This window comes from Phyllobates terribilis, unplaced genomic scaffold (genome assembly GCF_046119375.1).
Source record: "Phyllobates terribilis strain yellow unplaced genomic scaffold, ASM4611937v1 Scaffold_1__5_contigs__length_1240528914, whole genome shotgun sequence".
Taxonomy (NCBI): Eukaryota; Metazoa; Chordata; class Amphibia; order Anura; family Dendrobatidae; genus Phyllobates; species Phyllobates terribilis.
The window spans coordinates 1,021,301,309-1,021,324,860 of NW_027362761.1; the positions used below are offsets into that span (position 1 = coordinate 1,021,301,309).

The window sequence follows — 23,552 nt, forward strand, 5'->3', positions numbered from 1 at the left end:
TCATATACTACAGTCATAAGTAACATAGCTAAAGATAAGACAATAATTACAGCAAAAATAATGACGACCCAGCTCGTAAGAGCTTACAATCTACAACGAGGTGGGGTGACACAAAGTACAATGGCTTATTTACAAGGATGGTCCAGCCATCTTGACGGGATGAGGGAATGAGGGATAGATTAAGGCTGCATGAGCTCATCACCAGCCAGTATCTGTAGTGCTTTTGGATGCGGTGGAGACTTATGTTTAGAGAAATAAGGGATGGGCTATAAGAAGATAAAAGGACTTTGATTAGGGAAGGTGATAGGCCGTCCTAAACAGGTGCGTTTTTAGGGAGCGCCTAAAACTGTGTAAGTTGTGGTTCATCCTAATTTCTTGGGGTAGAGCATTCCAAAGAATAGGTGCAGCTCGGGAGAAGTCTTGAAGCCGGGAGTGGGAGGTACAGATTAGTGTGGATGTTAGTCGAAAGTCGCTTGCAGAGCATAGAGAACGGGTAGGCCAATAAACAGAAATGAGGGAGGAGATGTAGGGGTGCCACACTGTGGAGAGCTTTGTGGGTGAGAACAAGCAATTTAAATTGGATCCTATAATTCATGGGCAGCCAGTGCAATGACTGGCACAAAGCGGATGAGTCTGAATAACGGTTAGCCAAATGGATGACCCTGGCTACAGCATTAAGGATGGACTAGAAGGGGGAAAGTCGGGTGAGGGGGAAGCCAATTAATAGAGAGTTACAGTAGTCAAGGCGGGAGTGGATCAGGGCAATAGTGAGGGTTTTTGTTATTTCCAAGGAGAGAAAGGGGCAGATTCTAGAGATGTTCTTCAGGTGCAAGCGACAAGAGCGGGCAAGAGATTGTATATGGAAGGTGAAGGAAAGATTGGTGTCAAACACAACGATGTACTGCAATGGCGGCATCCTCTTAAATATCAGCATGAATTCAGTGAGTTCTTTAGTATAAGCCAGTCTTGCACATATTTTTGTAACAGAAGACAGCAAGACTAGGGGCTGGATTTTATACGCCTGCGCCAGTGGGATGGAATATAAAAACCTGGAGTCAATGATTAAAAGTGTGTCTCAATACCTTTGTTCACAGAGTATCTCCCCAGGTGCCTCCTCGCCAGGCTGCTGCAGAGTAATGATTAATTCCTTCTGGATCCGCTTTTACACCACTGCCCTGGATGAGCTCACCAGGCTCAATACTCTGTAAAACTTTTAATCTGGGATGTAGCAGGCGGCATGATGATTTCTAAATGTTGCAGAAGCTTTCCCCTGCAACATTACGAACTATTTGCTAATGGCTTTCCTAATGTTTAACCTCTTCACAACCTTGGGATTTTTCATTTTTGCTCATTCGTTTTTAGCTCCCCTTCTTCGCAGAGCCATAACTTTTTTATTTTTCCGTCAATATGGCCGCGTGAGGGCTTGTTTTTTGCGGGACGAGTTATACTTTTGAACAACACCATTGATTTTACCATATAGTGTACTGGAAAACGGGAAAAAGATTCCAAGTGCAATGAAATTACGAAAAAAAAGTGCATTACCACAATTGTTTTTTGGGTTTTTGATTTACCATGTTCACTACTGTATATGGTAACACTGACCTGCCATTATTATTCTCCAGGTCAGTACGAGTACGCAGATACCAAACATACATAGGTTGTTTTTTATTTAAGTGGTGAGAAAAAAATCCAAAGTTTGTAAAAAAAAAAAAAAAAAAAAAAAAAAAAAATATGACACCATTTTCCAAGACCCGCAGCGTCTTCATTTTTCAGGATCTGGGGCCGGGTGAGGGCTTATTTTTTGCGCCCTGAGCTGATGTTTTTATTGATACCATTTTGGGGTAGATATGATATTTTGATCGCCTCTTATTGCATTTTATTGCAATGCTGCAGCAACAAAAAAAAAAATGTAATTCTGATGTTTTAGTAGATCTGCAATTACAAGCACAGGGGTCTTCTGCAGACCCCCAGCTGTCATGTCAACCCATCTCCGCCCCGCGGTCATGTGCCTGGCGCATACCCGATGGGCGGGGTTTGTGACACACATTCAGTTTGCATGAGTAAAATGCCGCTATCAGAGATTGACAGCGGCATTTAACATTTATGTTAATAGCCGATTCCACCCGTGGCTGTTAGATGCACATTACAGCTGATCAAATCATCTGTCATGGGCTGGGAAAGAGGGAGGAACACGACCTATGACGTACCTATACGTCATAAGTCATCAAGGGGTTAAGGTGCAAAACCTTTGCTGACTCCTGTCGGAGGCTTCAGGAGCTGTAGTGGTATGTGCACACGTTTATTAGCAGGGCTTTTTTCTGCACTAAAAACACAGTGCACAATACGCATTTTTTTGCGATTTTTTGCATTCATTTGAAAGGGAAAAAGTTGGTGCAAAAATGGTGAAATGATTGACATGCTGCAGATTAAAAAAAAATACAAAAGAAAAACACTTCCATGGTTAAAATACGCAAAGAAAAAAAACCAACATGTGCATGAGGTTTCACAAATCTCATTAATTTTGCTGGTACTGTTTCTTTTACGCACAAAAAATGCAGCAAGCCCCAACTTGGATTTTCTGCATCCAATATAATACATATTATGCTCATTAACAATAAATCGGCCAATTCATCAAGGCTGGCGTAGCACACGCTTGTACTACGCATGTCTTTGTGTAGAAGAAGGTGCCGAATTCATTAAGTGGCACATGCCTCTTAGAGAATTTGGTGCCACTTCTGAGTGACGTGTGGTGGTCAGGGACTGGAGCAGCATTTCTGGGGTACAACATGCCGGCACTTTTGATGAATTTGACACACGGAGCGGATTCGTGAGAAAGCTGCAAAATTTTTATGCAACTCCCCGTTGCGCAAAAAAAAAATTGTGTCTTTTCTGGGGTTAAAGCTTTGATGAATCGGCCCCTTAGTCTCAGAATTGGGATTTTAAGGAGGAACTGTCACCAGGTCACTTTTTGCTTTTGTTTTATTCCCATGGCTCTGTTTAAATCTGCCATACATTATCAGAGATATGAGCCTTTTTATTTAGCGCTAAATTTTACAGTCTTTACCAAAGTGACATTGCTCGCATGGAGATAATGCACAGCAGCCTAAAGACACCTGGTAAGCAACGCCTCCTTGGTAAAGAACATAATTAGCACTAAATCTAAAGGCCCATATTTCTGGAATGGTATGGCGGATTTAAAATGCACTGCTCAAAAAAATAAAGGGAACACTTAAACAGCAGAATAAAACTCCAAGTAAATAAAACTTCAGTGAAATCAAACTGTCCACTTAGGAAGCAACACTGATTGACAATCAATTTCACATGCTGTTGTGCAAATGAAATAGACAATAGATGGAAATTATTGGCAATTATCAGGACACCCTCAATAAAGGAGTGGTTCTACAGGTGGGGACCACAGACCACATCTCAGTACCAATGCTTTCTGGCTGATGTTTTGGTCACTTTTGAATGTTGGTTGTGTTTTCACACTCGTGGTAGCATGAAACGGACTCTACAACCCACAGAAGTTGCTCAGGTAGTGCAGCTCATCCAGGATGGCACATCAATGCGAGCTGTGGCAAGAAGGTTTGCTGTGTCTGTCAGCGTAGTGTCCAGAGGCTGGAGGCGCTACCAGGAGACAGGCCAGTACACCAGGAGACGTGGAGGGGGCGGTAGGAAGGCAACAACCCAGCAGCAGGACCGCTACCTCCGCTTTTTGTGCGAGGAGGAACAGGAGGAGCACTACCAGAGCCCTGTAAAATGACCTCCAGCAGGCCACAAACGAGCATGTGTCTGCACAAACGGTTAGAAACCGACTCCATGAAGGTGGTATGAGGGCCCGACGTCCACAGATGGGGATTGTGCTCACAGCCCAACACTGTGCAGGACGCTTGGCATTTGCCACAGAACACCAGGATTGGCAAAGTCGCCACTGGCACCCTCTGCTCTTCACAGATGAAAGCAAGATCACACTGAGAACATGTGACAGACGTGACAGAGTCTGGAGACGCCGTGGAGAGCGATCTGCTGCCTGCAACCTCCTTCAGCATGACCGGTTTGGCAGTGGGTCAGTAATGGTGTGGGGTGGCACTTCTTTGGAGGGCCGCACAGCCCTCCATGTGCTCGCCAGAGGTAGCCTGACTGCCATTAGGTCCCGAGATGAGATCCTCAGACACCTTGTGAGACCATATGCTGGTGCGGTTGGCCCTGGGTTCCTTCTAATGCAGGACAATGCCAGACCTCATGTGGCTGGAGTGTGTCAGCAGTAGCTACAAGATGAAGGCATTGAAGTTATGGACTGGCCGCCCATTCCCCACACCTGAATCAGATTGAGCACATCTGGGACATCATGTCTCGCTCCATACACCAACATCACGTTGCTCCACAGACTGGAGTTGGCGGATGCTTTAGTCCAGGTCTGGCAGGAGATCCCACAGGAGACCATCTGCAACTTCATCAGGAGCATGCCCAGGCGTTGTAGGGAGGTCATACAGGCATGTGGAGGCCACAAATACTGAGCCTCATTTTGACCTGTTTTAAGCACATTATATCAAAGTTGGATCAGCCTGTAGTGTGTTTTTCCACTTTAATTTTGGGGGTGACTCCAAATCCAGGCCTCCATTGGTTAATAAACTTGATTTCCATTGATGATTTTTGTGTGATTTTGTTGTCAGCACATTCAGCTTTGTACAGAACAAAGTATTCAAAGAGAATATTTCATTCATTCAGATCTAGAATGTTCCCTTTATTTTTTTGAGCAGTGTATGTGCATACCTGGGAGCAGGGGGATAACATAAGAGGAAAAAAATGGACTCTGTTGTTCTGTGACAGGTTTTCTTTAAAACTAAAATATAAATTAAATTCCAAAAAAGCTGTGAGCAGCATAAAGCACACAAGACGGTAATATAAGAAGAAATGACAGGGAGCAAGAAAACGCCTATAGGGTGAAGAAAATGTGATTGTGTCCATCATCTGCTCTATTTCTCCTTTAAGGACAACTGGACTAGACTACACAGATTAATAATATCCCTTGTGACAACTAAACCCTCTAGAAGGGAACAACAGCCGGGCGGAGATTCTAAAGAATACATACCGTCAGTGATTAGCTTTCATAGCTGAACCCATGCCGCAAATAATTTACTTCTACATTTTAGAAATTGTCACAAATCAAAAGGGGCCACAATCTTCATGTCTATGTATACTGCACCAAAAGGATTCAGAACACACCAAAAAGTAAAAGATCTTTGGGTTATGTGTATATCTACCATTTACATTCAGCCGAGTAGTCAGGATAGTTCCACCTATGGCAAGGACTTCCAATGTCATGTTTCTATGAATCACAAAATGAATAATCTTCCTCCACTATTACAGATTACACTTATAACAACGTACAGAAATACGCCGATAACTAACAGTGGCTTATAGTATCTGGATCTCCAAATATTCCAGGTGATCAAGTGCTCATATAATGACTTCTACTGATAGTTAAAGGGGTTGTCCAGTACTTTTAAAAATATGCCAATGTGTTTTAATGATAAATAGAAGCTTCTTTCTAAATACCTCCTGGTGCTGTTTCTGCCTGTGAGCGGCGCTATCACAGGCCGCTCACAGGCAGCACGTGACCCTCGGCTGCAGCCGGCTCTGACATCCACTGACATCACGACAAGTCCAGGCTGCAGCCGAGGGTTCCTCTTCCGCATTCCACCGGTGGCTGCTGGGTTGTGGGCGGGGTTACTCCCGCGCGTCACACCCGGCATCCACCGCGTGCTCTCCCTGTCCTCATTCACTGGGAAAGTGCACAGTGGATGCCGGGTATGACGTGCAGGGAAACCACGCCCACAACCCAGCATCCACTGCGGGGACCCCAGCACTGAGTCACGCCTCACGTGCTGCCTGTGATAGCGCCGCTCACAGGCAGAAACAGCACCAGGAGGTAATTAGAAAGAAGCTTCTATTTATCATTAAAACACTAGCATATTTTTAAAAGTACTGGACAACCCTTTTAACGAGCTCCCAGAAGATAGACCAAAATAAAGCAGAAAATACACTACTAACAGTTCCACGTAAGGGTATGCGCACTTATCTTAGTGGCCAGCGTACCCGCTGACATTTTCAAGCAGAAGACTCTTCATGAAAAACAGTGGGATGCTTTTTCCTGAAGCATCTCTTCTGGCATTTTTGCCACAATAGTTTTTTTTATTTATTTTTTTTATTTTACTTGTATGTATGAAAGAGTGAAGCTGCCTAAAAAGTGAACTGGTCACTTCTTTTAACAACTCAGAATCTTAACAGACATAAAGTGGTTAAAAAGCTCAAAGCCTAAACATGTGCACGGAAAGGCGTTTTGACATTGATTTGTATAGGTTAATTCTCTTTAACGATTACACAGATAGCCTGCTTACCTGGAAGCACCTGCCTCTACCTGCCGTGACCGCTTGCCTGCTTATCTGGAAGCACCTGCAAGTTACCTGTTGTGCCCGCCAGCTAGCCTACCCGGAGCACCTGTCTGGCTATCAGCCTGCCTGACTACCTGGACCACCTGTCAGCCTGCCTGCCGTGCTCTTCCGCTGTACCAGTCGGTTCCTGCCTTCTGACCCGTGGGAGTCGCCTGCTCTCATACAAGGTCGGTCCCAGAGTGGCACCTGGTCCCTCTGCTCGGTCCCACCCTGATTCACGGAGTCGACTAAGCCGCCGTGCGACCTTGGTCAGGCCAAGTAGATACTTAGTCATGCCCCTCTGGCCCTCCTTGCACGGCAGCACAGAGGTTCCACCACCCGGATCCGTAACAAGGGTTAGCAGCCTGATCCTTTTCTCCCTGGAGACCCCTATAGACACAAGATACTTAATGTATTGTATCAAAATCTGCCGACTTCCAACTAATATCTAAGGTATAGAAGCCTTTAGGCATTACCTTCTGATATGTACAGATAGTCTTATTCTTCAGATATCACGGTAACCAAAATTTTTGAAGTGTAGGAAATGAATTGTAAAGTCTATGATAAAGCTGTCGATACACTTTACATAGTGATTGGAGCCATTTCTCCTATGAATATGTGCACACGTCGTCCTTATCAGGCAGACTGCATCTGGAACCTGCTTGAAAAAGTGTTAAAAAAAAGGCCAAAAAGAATGAACACAATGCACAGCAATGTCTAAAAGTCTTGCTGTGCATATGTTCCGTCCTTTTGTCACTCCCTTTAACAACTTCAGGATTCAAAAGTCGTGAAGCGGCAGAAAGAAGTGAACGGTCCATTCTTCAGGTAGCTACAGCTTGGAAGCTTCCACCTTCTTATATATTAAATAAAAAGACGACATGGCGGCAAAGGCTACAACAAGACACAAAAAAAATGATGTCCCGGAAGAAGCTTCATGGGAAACACAGCCGGCGTTCACCTGAAGAGTCTTCAGCTTCAAATACGATGCGAGTACACCAGCATCTAAAACAGTCTATGTGCAAATGACCCCCTTTCCATACCAATATTCAGCCGACATTGCATTTATTCTCGGTGGAGAAACGTGAATGAAAGCAACACACCCAATCCCTTTCTATGATGTGAGAGGAGACTTGGGACACCGCACATTAGATCAGCGCTTCTCCGTCTGTGGAGAGCCTCCACATTTCTTAGTGAGCCCTAGCTGAGGCACCAGGATTCCCAGGAGTGATTCTAATTTACACAGTTCTGGCTGCAGCAGTCTCTCATTCATGAATATAAATAAAGAGGACCTTTCACCAAATTTTCCATGTTGAACGGGACACACAATGTATTAGACCACGTACACACATTCAGTATCTTACATCAGTATTTATAAGCCAAAACAAGGAGTGGGTGATAAATACAGAAGTGGTGCCGTGTTTCTATTATACTTTTCCTCTGATTGCTCCACTCCTGGGTTTGAGTTACAAATATTGGTGTAAAATACTGACCAAATACTGAGCGTTAGGGGTTAGACCAGCAGATCGGGGCAGTCTGTCATACATCTCACACACTAAAAAACCTGCTCAAAGCTATGTTGGGGGCGTGTTCTTTTTCTGCTGTGTTGTTGCCTACTTATGATTGGTCAGCATCATACAGGGAGAAGAAGTACACGCCCCCACTGAGTCTGATAACACCCATTTGAATAAAGAAAAAAAAAAAGTTAACTCATTACAACTACATGTGGCAAAACTCTGCCCATTGTGCTGGCCAATCGCCAGGTAATTTTGTTTTACAGTCATGTGGTCATTGATCAGTTGGGGGTGGGTGGAGATTTGGACACCCTAACAACGACCGCCAGGTCATACCCTGATGGCTGAAGAAACAAACTGGTAAAGGGAAAATACAGAAAGACTTGGTCCTTCCTCACTGATATGTTGCAATTGGGTACTACCCCAGACCGATGGCCTGCAGCTACAGATCAGGTGAAAGGACAAAGTCTCATAGAATGACTGGACTGCTTAACTCTGCTGCGAACCATTGGGGGATTACTCCAACTTATTTTAGTTATCACATTAGGCTTTATACAGTAACATTTCTCCGAGAAGAATTTTGATCTGAATTTTACAGAAGTGGGAAAGAAGCAGAATTTATTCACATGCATGTGGAAGACAAGCCAATACCCACATGTGACAGGTGTATCTCCCACCGTGAAGGAGCTCATGTGTACAAAGAGTACTCAGTATGAGCACTGCATGGGGAATAAAAAGGATGTGCTCACACCCGGATATATGATACAGTTAGGTCAATATATATTTCGACAGAGAACATTTTTCTAATTTTGGTTCTAGACATTACCACAATGAATTTTAAACAAAACAATTCAGATGCAGTTGAAGTTCAGACTTTCAGCTTTCATTTCAGGGTATCCACATTAAAATTGGATGAAGGGTTTAGGAGTTTCAGCTCCTTAACATGTGCCACCCTGTTTTTAAAGGGACCAAAAGTAATTGGACAGATTAAATAATTTTTAAATAAAATGTTCATTTCTAGTACTTGGTTGAAAACCCTTTGTTGGCAATGACTGCCTGAAGTCTTGAACATCACCAGACGCTGTGTTTCCTCCTTTTTGATGCTCTACCAGGCCTTCACTGTGGTAGTTTTCAGTTGCTGTTTGTTTGTGGGCCTTTCTGTCTGAAGTTTAGTCTTTAACAAGTGAAATGCATGCTCAATTGGGTTGAGATCAGGTGACTGACTTGGCCATTCAAGAATATTCCACTTCTTTGCTTTAATAAACTCCTGGGTTGCTTTGGCTTTATGTTTTGGGTCATTGTCCATCTGTAGTATGAAACGACGACCAATCAGTTTGGCTGCATTTGGCTGGATCTGAGCACACAGTATGGCTCTGGATACATCAGAATTTATTCGGCTGCTTCTGTCCTGTGTCACATCATCAATAAACACTAGTGACCCAGTGCCACTGGCAGCCATGCATGCCCAAGCCATCACACTGCTTCTCCCGTGTTTTACAGATGATGTGGTATGCTATGGATCATGAGCTGTACCACGCCTTCGCCATACTTTTCTCTTTCCATCATTCTGGTAGAGGTTGATCTTGGTTTCATCTGTCCAAAGAATGTTCTTCCAGAACTGTGCTGGCTTTTTTAGATGTTTTTTAGCAAAGTCCAGTCTAGCCTTTTTATTCTTCATGCGTATGAGTGGTTTGCACCGTGCAGTGAACCCTCTGTATTTACTTTCATGCAGTCTTCTCTTTATGGTAGATTTGGATATTGATATGCCTACCTCCTGGAGAGTGTTGTTCACTTGGTTGGCTGTTGTAAAGGGGTTTCTCTCCACCATGGAGATTATTCTGCGATCATCCACCACTGTTGTCTTCCGTGGGCGCCCAGGTCTTTTTGCTTTGATGAGTTCACCAGTGCTTTCTTTCTTTCTCAGGATGTACCAAACTGTAGATTTTGCCACTCCTAATATTGTAGCAATTTCTCAGATGGGTTTTTTCTGTTTTTGCAGCTTAAGGATGGCTTGTTTCACCTGCATGGAGAGCTCCTTTGACCGCATGTTTACTTCACAGTAAAACCTTCCAAATGCAAGCACCACACCTCAAATCAACTCCAGGCCTTTTATCTGCTTAATTGAGAATGACATAACGAAGTGATTGAAGTCAATTGTCCAATTACTTTTGGTCCCTTTAAAAACAGGGTGGCACATGTTAAGGAGCTGAAACTCCTAAACCCTTCATCCAATTTTAATGTGGATACCCTCAAATGAAAGCTGAAAGTCTGAACTTCAACTGCATCTGAATTGTTTTGTTTAAAATTCATTGTGGTAATGTCTAGAACCAAAATTAGAAAAATGTTGTCTCTGTCCAAATATATATGGACCTAACTGTATATGCCTCCGTTCCCACCGCAGCCGCGTGTACACTGCGGGACATGCCTCCGTTCCCACCGCAGCCGCGTGTACACTGCGGGACATGCCTCCGTTCCCACCGCAGCCGCGTGTACACTGCGGGACATGCCTCCGTTCCCACCGCAGCCGCGTGTACACTGCGGGACATGCCTCCGTTCCCACCGCAGCCGCGTGTACACTGCGGGACATGCCTCCGTTCCCACCGCAGCCGCGTGTACACTGCGGGACATGCCTCCGTTCCCACCGCAGCCGCGTGTACACTGCGGGACATGCCTCCGTTCCCACCGCAGCCGCGTGTACACTGCGGGACATGCCTCCGTTCCCACCGCAGCCGCGTGTACACTGCGGGACATGCCTCCGTTCCCACCGCAGCCGCGTGTACACTACGGGACATGCCTCCGTTCCCACCGCAGCCGCGTGTACACTGCGGGACATGCCTCCGTTCCCACCGCAGCCGCGTGTACACTACGGGACATGCCTCCGTTCCCACCGCAGCCGCGTGTACACTACGGGACATGCCTCCGTTCCCACCGCAGCCGCGTGTACACTGCGGGACATGCCTCCGTTCCCACCGCAGCCGCGTGTACACTGCGGGACATGCCTCCGTTCCCACCGCAGACGCGTGTACACTACGGGACATGCCTCCGTTCCCACCGCAGACGCGTGTACACTACGGGACATGCCTCCGTTCCCACCGCAGACGCGTGTACACTACGGGACATGCCTCCGTTCCCACCGCAGCCGCGTGTACACTGCGGGACATGCCTCCGTTCCCACCGCAGCCGCGTGTACACTGCGGGACATGCCTCCGTTCCCACCGCAGACGCGTGTACACTACGGGACATGCCTCCATTCCCACCGCAGCCGCGTGTACACTACGGGACATGCCTCCGTTCCCACCGCAGCCGCGTGTACACTACGGGACATGCCTCCATTCCCACCGCAGCCGCGTGTACACTACGGGACATGCCTCCATTCCCAGCACAGACACGTGTATGATATCGTGAGTCCCTTCTCAGCAGACACGTGTGGTGTAAGCCTCTAACACACGATAACACAAGGACGTTCTTATTTCCTATGAGGCTGCACCGTGCAGGAATATAACGAGCACTCACCATTGCGAAGTCACAATCGCTGACACCAACTTATACGCCGAATCTACCCGAGGAGAAATACAGGATCTCACTCAGCTGGAGGACCTTTCGTGACGTCACGTCCATGTGCTCGGTCACGTGTGTGGGCGGAGACTACCTCCAGCGTGTGGAACAGGAAGAGCTGAGTGTGAGTGCGAGGCCGGCGTGGACTGGAGGTGTCAGGAGGAGCTCACTCTCCCGGAGGGGGATCTGGCGTCTCCATAGGAAGCAGCTGCTCCTGTGTTTGAGTTGATATATTAAATTATTGGCATTTCTGATTGGAGGAGTTATTATATGTGGAATATTATGAACACATACACAAGTAATATGTATAGGAAGTGTTAAAAGCGATCTGCCGGCCCCATTAGTGTATGTGACTGGCTGCAGAGGTAGGACGCCTGACAGCTGCAGTCTAGTCTGTACAGTGCCCAGCCGACTACACTGGAGGAAGAAGAGGAGCTCCGGATTTATCTGTGGCTTCGTTAATACGCCATATAATATAATATAATTAGAGAAATTGTTTTATTATTTTAATAAATATTTGTAAAAACATTTTTTAATTTTCAAGTTGCTGTGCGAGAATCTTAGCCGTCACCTGTCACAGCGTCTCCCGTGTAATATAAACACCAAGTGGCGCCTGTGTGATATATACAAATGTGAAGCCTACAAAGAAAAAATCCCGCACACAGAACCAATGATGTAAAACTACAGAACTTTATTAAGTAAATGAAAATGTAAAAGAGATAAAGATGTACGGTAAGTCATCCAATAAATGACAGCACTACAGAAAGAGCGGCAAAAACACCTGAATATACAGTACAGACCAAAAGTTTGGACACACCTCATTTAAAGATTTTTCTGTATTTTCATGACTATGAAAATTGTACATTCACACTGAAGGCATCAAAACTATGAATTAACACATGTGGAATTATATACTTAACAAAAAAAGTGTGAAACAGCTGAAAATATGTCTTATATTCTAGGTTCTTCAAAGTAGCCACCTTTTGCTTTGATGACTGCTTTGCACACTCTTGGCATTCTCTTGATGAGCTTCAAGAGGTAGTCACCGGAAATGGTCTTCCAACAATCTTGAAGGAGTTCCCAGAGATGCTTAGCACTTGTAGGCCCTTTTGCCTTCACTCGGCTGTCCAGCTCACCCCAAACCATCTCGATTGGGTTCAGGTCTGGTGACTGTGGAGGCCAGGTCATCTGGCGTAGCACCCCATCACTCTCCTTCTTGGTCAAATAGCCCTTACACAGCCTGGAGGTGTGTTTGGGGTCATTGTCCTGTTGAAAAATACATGATGGTCCAACTAAACGCAAACCGGATGGAATAGCATGCCGCTGCAAGATGCTGTGGTAGTCATGCTAGTTCAGTATGCCTTCAATTTTGAATAAATACCCAACAGTGTCACCAGCAAAGCACCCCCACACCATCACACCTCCTCCTCTATGCTTCATGGTGGGAACCAGGCATGAAGAGTCCATCCGTTCACCTTTTCTGCATCACACAAAGACACGGTGGTTGGAGCCAAAGATCTCAAATTTGGACTCATCAGACCAAAGCACAGATTTCCACTGGTCTAATGTCCATTCCTTGTGTTCTTTAGCTCAAACAAGTCTCTTCTGCTTGTTGCCTGTCCTTAGCAGTGGTTTCCTAGAAGCTATATTACCATGAAGGCCTGCTGCACAGTCTCCTCTTAACAGTTGTTGTAGAGATGTGTCTGCTACTAGAACTCTGTGTGGCATTGACCTGGTCTCTAATCTGAGCTGCTGTTAACCTGCAATTTCTGAGGCTGCTGACTCGGATAAACTTATCCTCAGAAGCAGAGGTGACTCTTGGTCTTCCTTTCCTGGGGCTGTCATCATGTGAGCCAGTTTCTTTGTAGCGCTTGATGGTTTTTGCAACTCCACTTGGGGACACTTTCAAAGTTTTCCCAATTTTTCAGACTGACTGACCTTCATTTCTTAAAGTAATGATGGCCACTCGTTTTCTTTACTTAGCTGCTTTTTTCTTGCCATAATACAAATTCTAACAGTCTATTCAGTAGGACTATCAGCTGTGTATCCACCAGACTTCTGCACAACACAACTGATGGTCCCAACCCCATTTATAAGGCAAGAAATCCCACTTATTAAACCTGACAGGGCACACCTGTGAAGTGAAAACCATTTCCGGTGACTAACTCTTGAAGCTCATCAAGAGAATGCCAAGAGTGTGCAAAGCAGTCATCAAAGCAAAAGGTGGCTACTTTGAAGAACGTAGAATATCAGACATATTTTCAGTTGTTTCACACTTTTTTGTTAAGTATATAATTCCACATGTGTTAATTCATAGTTTTGATGCCTTCAGTGTGAATGTACAATTTTCATAGTCATGAAAATACAGAAAAATCTTTAAATGAGAAGGTGTGTCCAAACTTTTGGTCTGTACTGTATATGAAAATGCACATACAATATTATAAGAATGAGTGTCAGCATGTGACAAGTAAAGTTACAAATAATAGTATATAGTATAACAGTCATCATTCAACAATAAAATGGTGTGTATTTACCTCATAGTGGCACCAAAATCCAAGGGGTTTTGCTTCCCCCCTGCCTGCTCCCCTTGAATGACAGGTCTGTTCCTGCCTGCGTGTATAGAGAGAGTCACTGGCTGCAGGAGGGAAGGAGCCGCACTAGTTAAAAATGGCGACTTTCAAAATGTTTTTTCTTGAAATAGCCACAGTGTTTCAGAGCTAAACATACATAGGTGAAATCATGCTGCCCATTACTTGGGTAGCATGTGTCTGCTGTCAGGTTCCCTTTAAATATGCACTTCCACTCATTCCTCCTTCACACAAACCTGCACTGCACACACAGAAACATTGATCCATAGCACGCTCATGTACATATCTCTTCCATCACACATAAAGGCTATGTGCCCACGTTGCAGAAATGAAGCAGAAAATTTCTGCTTCATTTCTGCATGTTCTCTCCCGGAAAAACGCATGCGGAATTCCACACGTGTTTATCGTGCGTTTATCACGCGTTTTCCACATGCGGAATTGCCTTGCGTTTTTTATTGCATTGCAAAGGCAATTCCGCTTGCGGAAACGCAAAATTAATTGACATGCTGCGTATTTTTGCGCGCATCAAAAACGCTGCGGAAAAATCCGCAGTATGTGCATAGAACTTGCCGATTCCCCTTGGGGACCATGGGGGGCGGATTACCTAGCGTTTCACAAGAGTTTACGCTGCGGAAATTCCGCAGCATATACGCTTGAAAAACGCTACGTGGGCACATACCCAATCACCGTCATTCCCCCAATCACACACACCTGCACCCCCCAATCACACACCTGCACCCCCCAATCACATACCTGCACCCCCAATCACACACACTGCAACCCCCAATCACACACACCTGCACTCCCCAACTACACACACCGCACCCCCCAATCACACCTGCACCGCCAAATCACACACCTGCACCCCCCAATCACACACACCGCACCCCCCAATCACACACAGCTGCACCCCATAATCACACACATGGCACCCCCCAATCACACACGCCTGCACCCGCCAATCACACACACTTGCATCCCCCAACTACACACTGCACCCTCAATCACACACACCTGCACCCCTGAATCACACGCACTGCACCCCCCTATCACACACCTGCACCCCCCAATCACACACACCGCACCCCCCAATCACACACAGCTGCACCCCATAATCACACACATGGCACCCCCCAATCACACACACACCTGCACCCGCCAATCACACACACTTGCATCCCCCAACTACACACTGCACCCCCAATCACACACACCTGCACCCCTGAATCACACGCACTGCACCCCCCTATCACACACCTGCACCCTCCAATCACACACACCGCACCCATTTTCTCTTCCCCCATTAGACGCTCCTCACTCCCCATTACATGCTCCTTGCCTCCCTCACCACATGCTCCTCTTCCCCTCCAACATCTGCTTCTCGCCTCCCCACCACACACTTCGCCTCCCCACCACACACTTTACATCCCCCTCACAACACGTTCCTCACCCTCTTCATCTCATGCTCCTTCCACAATACACACCTTTCCTCCATCACACCCACCCACCCACCCCTCCTCACATCACATACATGCACTCCTCACCCCAATATCATACACACGCTCCCCTCCTCCACATCACACACGCATGCCAACCCCCACCACCACACATTTGTACCTTAGAAATCCTCGCAGTCATCCCTCACATACCCTGGAGTCCCCTTACAGCCTCACATGTGCCATGGAGACCCCAACTGCCATCTCTCACGTACCTTGCAGACGCCAGTTCTCTCCACTCATTGCTTTCAGAGTTCCGGATACCTCTGAGAGTATTTGCTCGATTGTGTTTGTAATAAGTCCTATCAATAAGCAGTATAGATGCCAAAATGAATGAGAACTAGGGCGCCACCACTGTAAAAGACAAATTATAGTGATAAAAGGAGGAAAGCAATAGAGAAACAGGTGCACACCCAAAGTACAAAAATAATTTTATTTGACACAATGTTACTCCGAAGTTAAAAACATAATCTCCCTGTCAGCATGAAGTATAAGAGACCAATGTACAAATATAGAATAATAAACACTAGAATAATAAAAATCTCAAATCACATAGATACAGCTAGGTATGAACTCAGTACTTACTATATTCTCTCTATTACGGTATGTCCCTCCTGATGCATTATCCAGCCCTACTTACCGTTTTGTTTTTTGCTATGCCATTTGTTTGCCAGTTATTTTTTGGGCTTAATTCACTCCTTACTATTTTTCCATACTCTAACAGTCTCTTAACAAATGTCACTTTGGACTGGACTTTTTTGATGGATATCATTATTAGTAGCCTTTATTACTTTTTTAGTATGGTAATGCATATTTATACAGTGGCAACAAAAAGTTTTGCCTTTTTTTTTAAAAGTGTGATTACTTCTGTCTGGTTGCTGTGATGCCATTTTCCTGGTGATTTTAGTAAACCAGAAGCAAATGGTTGTCAGCTATAAGGACAAAAACTGTGTTTGATATTGTTTGATATTGTTTTATCCCTTTATGTGTTAGTTTTCAACATTTGCTGGGTTGAATGTTTTGCATATTTTGTCATGGGTAGTCGAATTTTGCCTAAAAAATTTTTTTTTATATATGTGTGTTTTTAGGTTAAAACATGGCAATTGAAAATCTCAGGCTCTCAATGTTTCCTTGCCAACTACCACTTAGGCTATCATCCAATCAAATTTTCCTTTTTCTTGGCTATCACTTGGTATAAAAACTTAGAGATACGCATACATAGTGATCTTTCTCGACTGTTTCACCTCAATTACAAACCCTTACTTGGTGAAATTGATAAGGACTTTAATTCGTGGACTGTGAAGGATTTCTCATGGTTCGGCAGAGTGAATATATTAAAAATGAATATTTTACCTAGACCGCTTTACCTTTTTCAAACTATCCCGATCCGAATCCCTTTAAATTTTTGGAAACATCTACCTAGTAGCTTTTGTAAGTTCATCTGGCCGACTGGTCGTCCACGTATTCGTGGTGATATATTAGTCAGGTCTAAACAGATGGGAGGCCTCAGTCTTCCGGATTATAGAAAATGCTACATGGTTGCAGTCCATTCCAGAGTAGTCGATTATCTTCACCATCAACATGGGAAGCTTTGGGTTCATATAGCACAAACTATATGTCCAAGGGCATTAACTACACTCCCCTGTAACCCACAACCCTCAGTCCTTAAACCCTCCCAACAATCCTACAGCACATGACCTGTTACGGCCAATGTGGTTTCCTACCTGATGGCTTCCAACTTCCCACATACCCCGGGATCCCATGATCCCCTCCCTGAAATAAAGACTCTACAACATGTTATTTGTTGGATAAATTTGGCCACAGCGGCCGTTTATTAACAAACAACAAATAACAAACAAAATAACAATGAGATAAATATATATATAAATATATGGAGGGACGGTTCTTGGAGCTAATAGATCTGGCTTTAAATTAACTATAAAAATCAACCGCCATGTTACCCTCAGCCGTTCAGCACCAGCTCGAGGGCACCAAAACTTCCACATTCCGTGAAAGACCAACCAACTAAATGCTCCCGAGGTAAAACCCCGTCCAGAGCCCAGAACCGACTGCCAGATCACCCCCCACTCAATTTTAATGACCTGGAATTTTTTCACAATTCCTTCCACCGACAATTCGGTACCAACTCCAAGAACCCCACCCCCCACCAACCACGAACAGCCCTGAAACCTTAGGCTCGTGAGTGCCCCAAAGCCACCAATGGCCTTTCAATCCCCTCCTGTATTTCAAGGGCCCAAAGATCCATACCGATATCATTGAGATGAACACCGTCCTTCAACCAAAAATTACCAACCCCCGATTCCAACTCAAAGTGCCTAACACTTATGCCACCATTCCTTGACACAAAACTGGATACGGCCCTATTTAATTTCACTCTCGCTCTATTTATACCTTTTTCCGATCTGACCGCCCGCCATTTATTCCTGGGCACTATATCGGACCACACCGTCAGAACCCCCGGGAACGAAGTCCACAATCTCAAAAAATCGAAACGGATATCCCGAATCAACTCTCTCACGGGCCTTGCCCCCAAATCATTCCCTCCCAAATGCACAACCAGAATATCCGGTGTTCTGTCCAATCTTGCCGCTTTATGAAATTCCGACAAAAACTGGCTCCATACCATCCCCCTAAAACCAAGCCACCTTATAACCACTTGTACCCTCGGAAAGCCTAATTGCCTACCGTCACGCCTTACGTCAGCATGCAGCGCCCCCAATGCACATACGAATGTCAAAAAATCCAAGCTAACGAGGGAACGCCACCTAAAAGAATAATAAACAAGCATATTCAACAACTATCCAACAACTCACAAATGAACAAAGTCCTGCGGTATTTAACGGCGAACATACGTCAAATAACGGTCCGAACTCCACCTTCCAATCCGCTTTATCACCTCAGCCCCCAAACCGTGCCTATCAGTCTCAGACGCTGCGCCAATCCTAAAGGAATGCGAACCATAAACGCCTGGGCTAAGGCCCGACTCCTGCACCCCCTTTTTTAGGACCGGTATAAGCTGGAAACGGGAAAGAAATGACCTGTTGCAATGACGTAACAGTGGGCCGCATCTACCCGACCACACTTGCCAATAAACCTCCAAGCACCTTCTTGGACACATCAGAGCCCCGTCCACTCTACCCAAAACGACGCGCTTACCTCTACCAAATTGATCAGTTTTTGAGCGTATAATCCAAAAATTGATACCCCAGGCACAGCAACTCATGTCATCGGCTAATAAACCTCCCTCCCTATTCCTGCTGGGGGCGACCAACTCGCCTACCCTCATCGCCCCAAAAAAAGCTAAAGAAAAAGCTAACTTAAACAGAGCCGCCTCAAAAGTAGAACAACAAATCCTTTCCAAAACCAGACCTAACCTTTCCAACATACTAAACGTGACTGGCCTACGGTTATCCACACTCTTGCTACCTTTTCGAAAACCTCTAAGTGCCTGCTTGACCAGAAAGGATTTAGTAACATCAGTCAAACCCTGTAACTTGAAGCCGAATGCGAGGCCAGCAACAAATTTACTAATTCCAGATGCCGACCACCCTAAGTCGCAAGCCTTACCAACCAAAAACAAGACCGCCAACGTCCTATCCTCGTCACTCTCTATTGCCCCCCAATGCGACACCCAGCTTTGCCATACTTGCCACGATGCCTCGTAAGCCGACCAGGTTGAACTCGCCACTGACTCCTGGATCAATCTTCCAGCTCATCCGTAATCAGCTGCCACAACTGCGAAGGGCATTCCACTCCTGCGACCTCTGCCTCTGTTGCCAGAGCACGGAAATGCTCCCACTGGAAACGAGACAAAGCATCCGCTATAGAATTTTGGACACCTGGCACATGTACCGCCGAAATCCATGCATTCAACTCCAAACAACGGAGTACCAGTTCCCTGACCAGCTTAATAACCGGAGGAGACGAGGCCGACAAGCTGTTAATCACCGCCACCACACCCATATTATCGCAGTGAAACCTGACTCTCCAATTCAAAAAGAACTCACCCCAAATCGAGACTGCAACTACAATTGGGAATAATTCCAACAGAGTGAGATTCTTTGTAAGACCCCTCTCTTTCCATGAATCGGGCCATTTTCCCACGCTCCACTTTCCCTTACGAAAAGCTCCATAGCCAGCACCACTTGCCGCGTCCGTGTAAATCTCGCAATCAAAGCTGTTCAAAAACTCCTGCTGAATCAACGACCTGCCATTTTATTTGTCCAAAAAACGCTTCCACACCAACAAATCCTCTCTGTGCTCTCTATTCAAACGAACAAAGTGATGCGATGCCCGCACTCCCGCAGTTGCCCTTGACAACCTGCGACAAAATATTCTGCCCATAGGCATGATCCTACAAGCAAAGTTCAGTCTCCCCAGCAGCGACTGGAGCTCCTTCAATGTCACCTTCCGCAATTTACCAAGTCGCTCGACCTCCTGCCTGAGTAACAACAATTTATCCTCAGGCAATCGACACTCCATGCGTTCCGTATCAATCAATATTCCCAAAAAACTCAATACAGTACAAGGACCTTCGGTTTTCTCTTTAGCCAAAGGGACCCCAAAACGTTCCACAACCCACACCATGGCTGCTAACAAATTACCACAGACAAACGAATCTGGGGGACCTATGAACAAAAAATCATCCAGGTAGTGGATAACGGACTGCACACCTGCAACGTCCCTGACCACCCATTCCAGAAAAGTACTGAAAGTTTCAAACAAGGAACATGAAATAGAACAACCCATAGGCAAACACCTATCCAGGTAATAACCTTTGTTCCAAAAACAACCCAAAAGCGGAATGCTAGCCGGGTGAACCGTAAGTAGCCTAAAAGCTGATTCAATGTCAGTTTTCGCTAACAATGACCCAGGGCCATACCTACGAACCCATGACACAGCCGCATCAAATGATGTGTATTCAACCGAACATAATTCCAGTGCTATACCGTCATTGACCGAACAACCTTTCGGGTACAACAAATGCTGTATCAGGCGAAATTTATTCGGCTCTTTCTTAGGCACCACCCCCAAAGGAGAAATGATCACACCTTCAACCGGTAGACTATCAAAAGGCCCCACCATACGACCTAACTCCACTTCCTTCACCAACTTAACACCGACAACCTCTGGATGCAACAAAGCAGACCTCAAATTCTTAACAGAAAAAGGAACCGTATGGTCAGGAGGCGGGATCCTGAAACCTTCCAAAAAAACATCATTAATAATCCTGGCCTTCGATTGATCAGGATATCTACTTAGAAAGGGGGCCATCCTTAGCAGATTCACTGGAGTCACCCCCTTGACCGGTACCCACAGACATCCTTCCTTTTCCTTTTTTGAAGCATTTTGCAGCCTCATAGGAGCTCCCATTGCAATGGGAACAAACATGCTTGAACTTACAGCCGTTCCCATATTTGCACTGGCCATCATTAAATTGCCAGCACGTTCCCGACTTCTCTTTTCCTCCCTGTGCTCCCTGACTACCTCTACCCGTTCCCGACGATTGACTCCTGCTTCCTCCTCTCCCGTGAAAGGACTGCCCGTATTTAGCAGGGGCCATCACTTTTAACCAAAGGCTAATATCTTTTTGGTCCCACTTAATCTCAGGCCGCACCGCCTTCCTCTGCCTGAATTGCTCGTCGTACCTCAGCCATGTTTGTCCCCTGTAAGTACGATGCGCTTCCCCAATCGCGTCTAAGTAACAGAATAAACCCGAGCAATTTTCAGGAAACTTTTGCCAATGACCCCGGCCAATATAGCAAATGCTTGAAGCCAATTTGCAAAAGTCTGAGAGATCAAGTGCCACCTGCGCTTCTCCTCCTCTTCCTTTTTGCTATCATCCTTCCTCCCCTTGTCTAAATTAAACTTCTCCAAGGGAAGGAGCGAGAAAATTTAGACGTATTCATGACGCCAAATTTTCTCCTTCACCTCTTTTTTTAAATGTGCCCCCAGTGGTCCCTCGAAGCACACATACACCTCACCCTTTGCTCTATCATCCAGCTTCACCGTATCGCCCTTGTCCTTTTCCTTTTGAACCGATACCGAAAAGCCCGAAGACTCTACCTCTGTGCCCACCGCAGACCCTACTGTAACGCAACTGGATTGCAGCAACATCTCCTGGCCTGGTAACCAGGCTCCTACGGGGGATGTCCTTAACCCACTCCATTCTAAGCAAAATCCGTGACATGCTATGCAAGATATCCCTAATCCCCGATACCTCTGCACTCCCGGGACCGCCTAAACTCCTCCACTCTGGCCCTACAAACTGACCACTACCTCCCCCTAGCAAAACAGCCCCTGCGGGCAACAAACAAGACATAGAATCATACTCACGCAGCTGCGCAGGTGCTGTGTCCCCGCCAGCCGGAATTCCTGAGTCCTGACGATCACCACTTCCATCACGGTCATCACTGGAATCGGATCCTTCTGTGTCCGTTCGCCGCTCAAGGCCCGCGCCCCTGGCCTCCATGTCACCAGGGGGGACCTGAACGGTCACGGATGTTGCAGACTGTCTTCTCCTCGACGCTCGCCTCCCGCCAGACCGTCTTATACTCCTAGATGCAGCTCTGGGCCTCCTCCGGTTACTAGACCCAGACACACAGTCCTGGTCCGTGCTGCCAGAACGGACGCTGCCAGGCAGCGCGGTGTCGCTGCCCGCCGCTCCTTCCCTTCCGCGTCGTCCATGTGAGCCAGGCAGCAGTGGTTCCCTGGACTGCTGACTGCCCGCAGATGCTTGCCTCCCTGGTGTCATAGTGGCCCTCCCAGCAGGCACCCCGACAGGGGCATCGCCAGTGGCACCTGTCGTTTTCTGCGCTGCTCCCCCGATCATCCTGGGCCCTCTCGCCTTGTTATGGCCCCCACCGCTGGTGGCAGCTGGCCTGTGCGGCCCAGCTGCAGTGCGCGTGCGCCTTTCGGCCGGCGCCCGGAACTCCGGCTCCAGTGATGCTGTTCCTGCAGGGCGCACATCCGGTGCGGATGTCACTTCCGGTGCGGGCCGCGCTCCTTGCCGTGCAGTGCCAACAGGCCGGCTGGATGGATTCCTGCCGGGGCGAGTGCGGCGGGCAGGGACCGCACCATCTCGTTCTCCCCCCGCAGGGTCCCCGGAGGGGCTCCGGAGCCTGCGCCTGTTGCGCGTGAATACCTCCGGTGACAGTCTCTCCGGGGGCCGGGTCCTCCTGCTCCTTCTCACAGCTCCGGACGGCGGCTCCATATTTTCGGCTGCTAACAGCAAGGCAGAAAGCTGGGCCTCCAGCCATCCCCCTCTCCGTGACCTGGCGACGTCTCTGAGTTGGCCCACCAGGGATTCGACGGACGCCATCTCTGGTAATCACTCTGCTGCTCCTCAGGGAATGGCAGTTTTCCCGCACTTTTCCCTATATATGCACCTCTCCCACTACCCACTCCCAACTTCCCCTTATCCAATCCCCAAGACCGCTTTATTCAAAAAATGGGGGGGGGGGAAACCTCTAGGCCAACCCCGGTCATGGGTGGCTTCCCCCTAGCTGTGCTGTCTCCAGCCCCCTCCTTACTGTACAATCCTATCCCTACGTCGAGACAATAAGAAGATCTCTCTAATTGACCCACAGGGCTCATTATACCCAATCCCAGACAATCCCACCTTTTTACCAGGGCTATCTTCCAATCGATTTCTCGGTAGAAGTAAATATCACCCTCTTCCCTTTGCTCATGTACTATCTAACGTATCTGTAATATCCCTCAATGAGATATTTCAGGACTGCTCTATCCCTCCAAGAGCCAACTATGGCTATAGATAACTGCAACATTTCTATTCCCATCTTAGAAAAGACAGCTCAATAGGGATCTTACAGATTTTGAAAAACTGTGCCTTGTTGGCATATACAACAGATTAGAACTTATTATAAGTGAAAGGAGGACTTTATACTAACCAGACAGCAGATGGCGATAGTGTATAAAGTTATATGC

At 46.5% G+C, this 23,552-nt stretch overlaps 1 protein-coding gene across 1 annotated transcript in view; it reads right to left on the minus strand.

The window, feature by feature from the left end:
* Positions 1-11,617, minus strand: part of TMA16 (translation machinery associated 16 homolog) — a 52,644-nt gene extending 41,027 nt beyond the window's left edge. The window contains exon 1 of the mRNA XM_073656356.1: positions 11,459-11,617. Within this exon, the coding sequence (XP_073512457.1) occupies positions 11,459-11,461 (3 nt within the window). The 5' untranslated portion in view covers positions 11,462-11,617. The remainder of the gene's footprint in view (positions 1-11,458) is intronic.
* Positions 11,618-23,552: the final 11,935 nt, after the last annotated feature.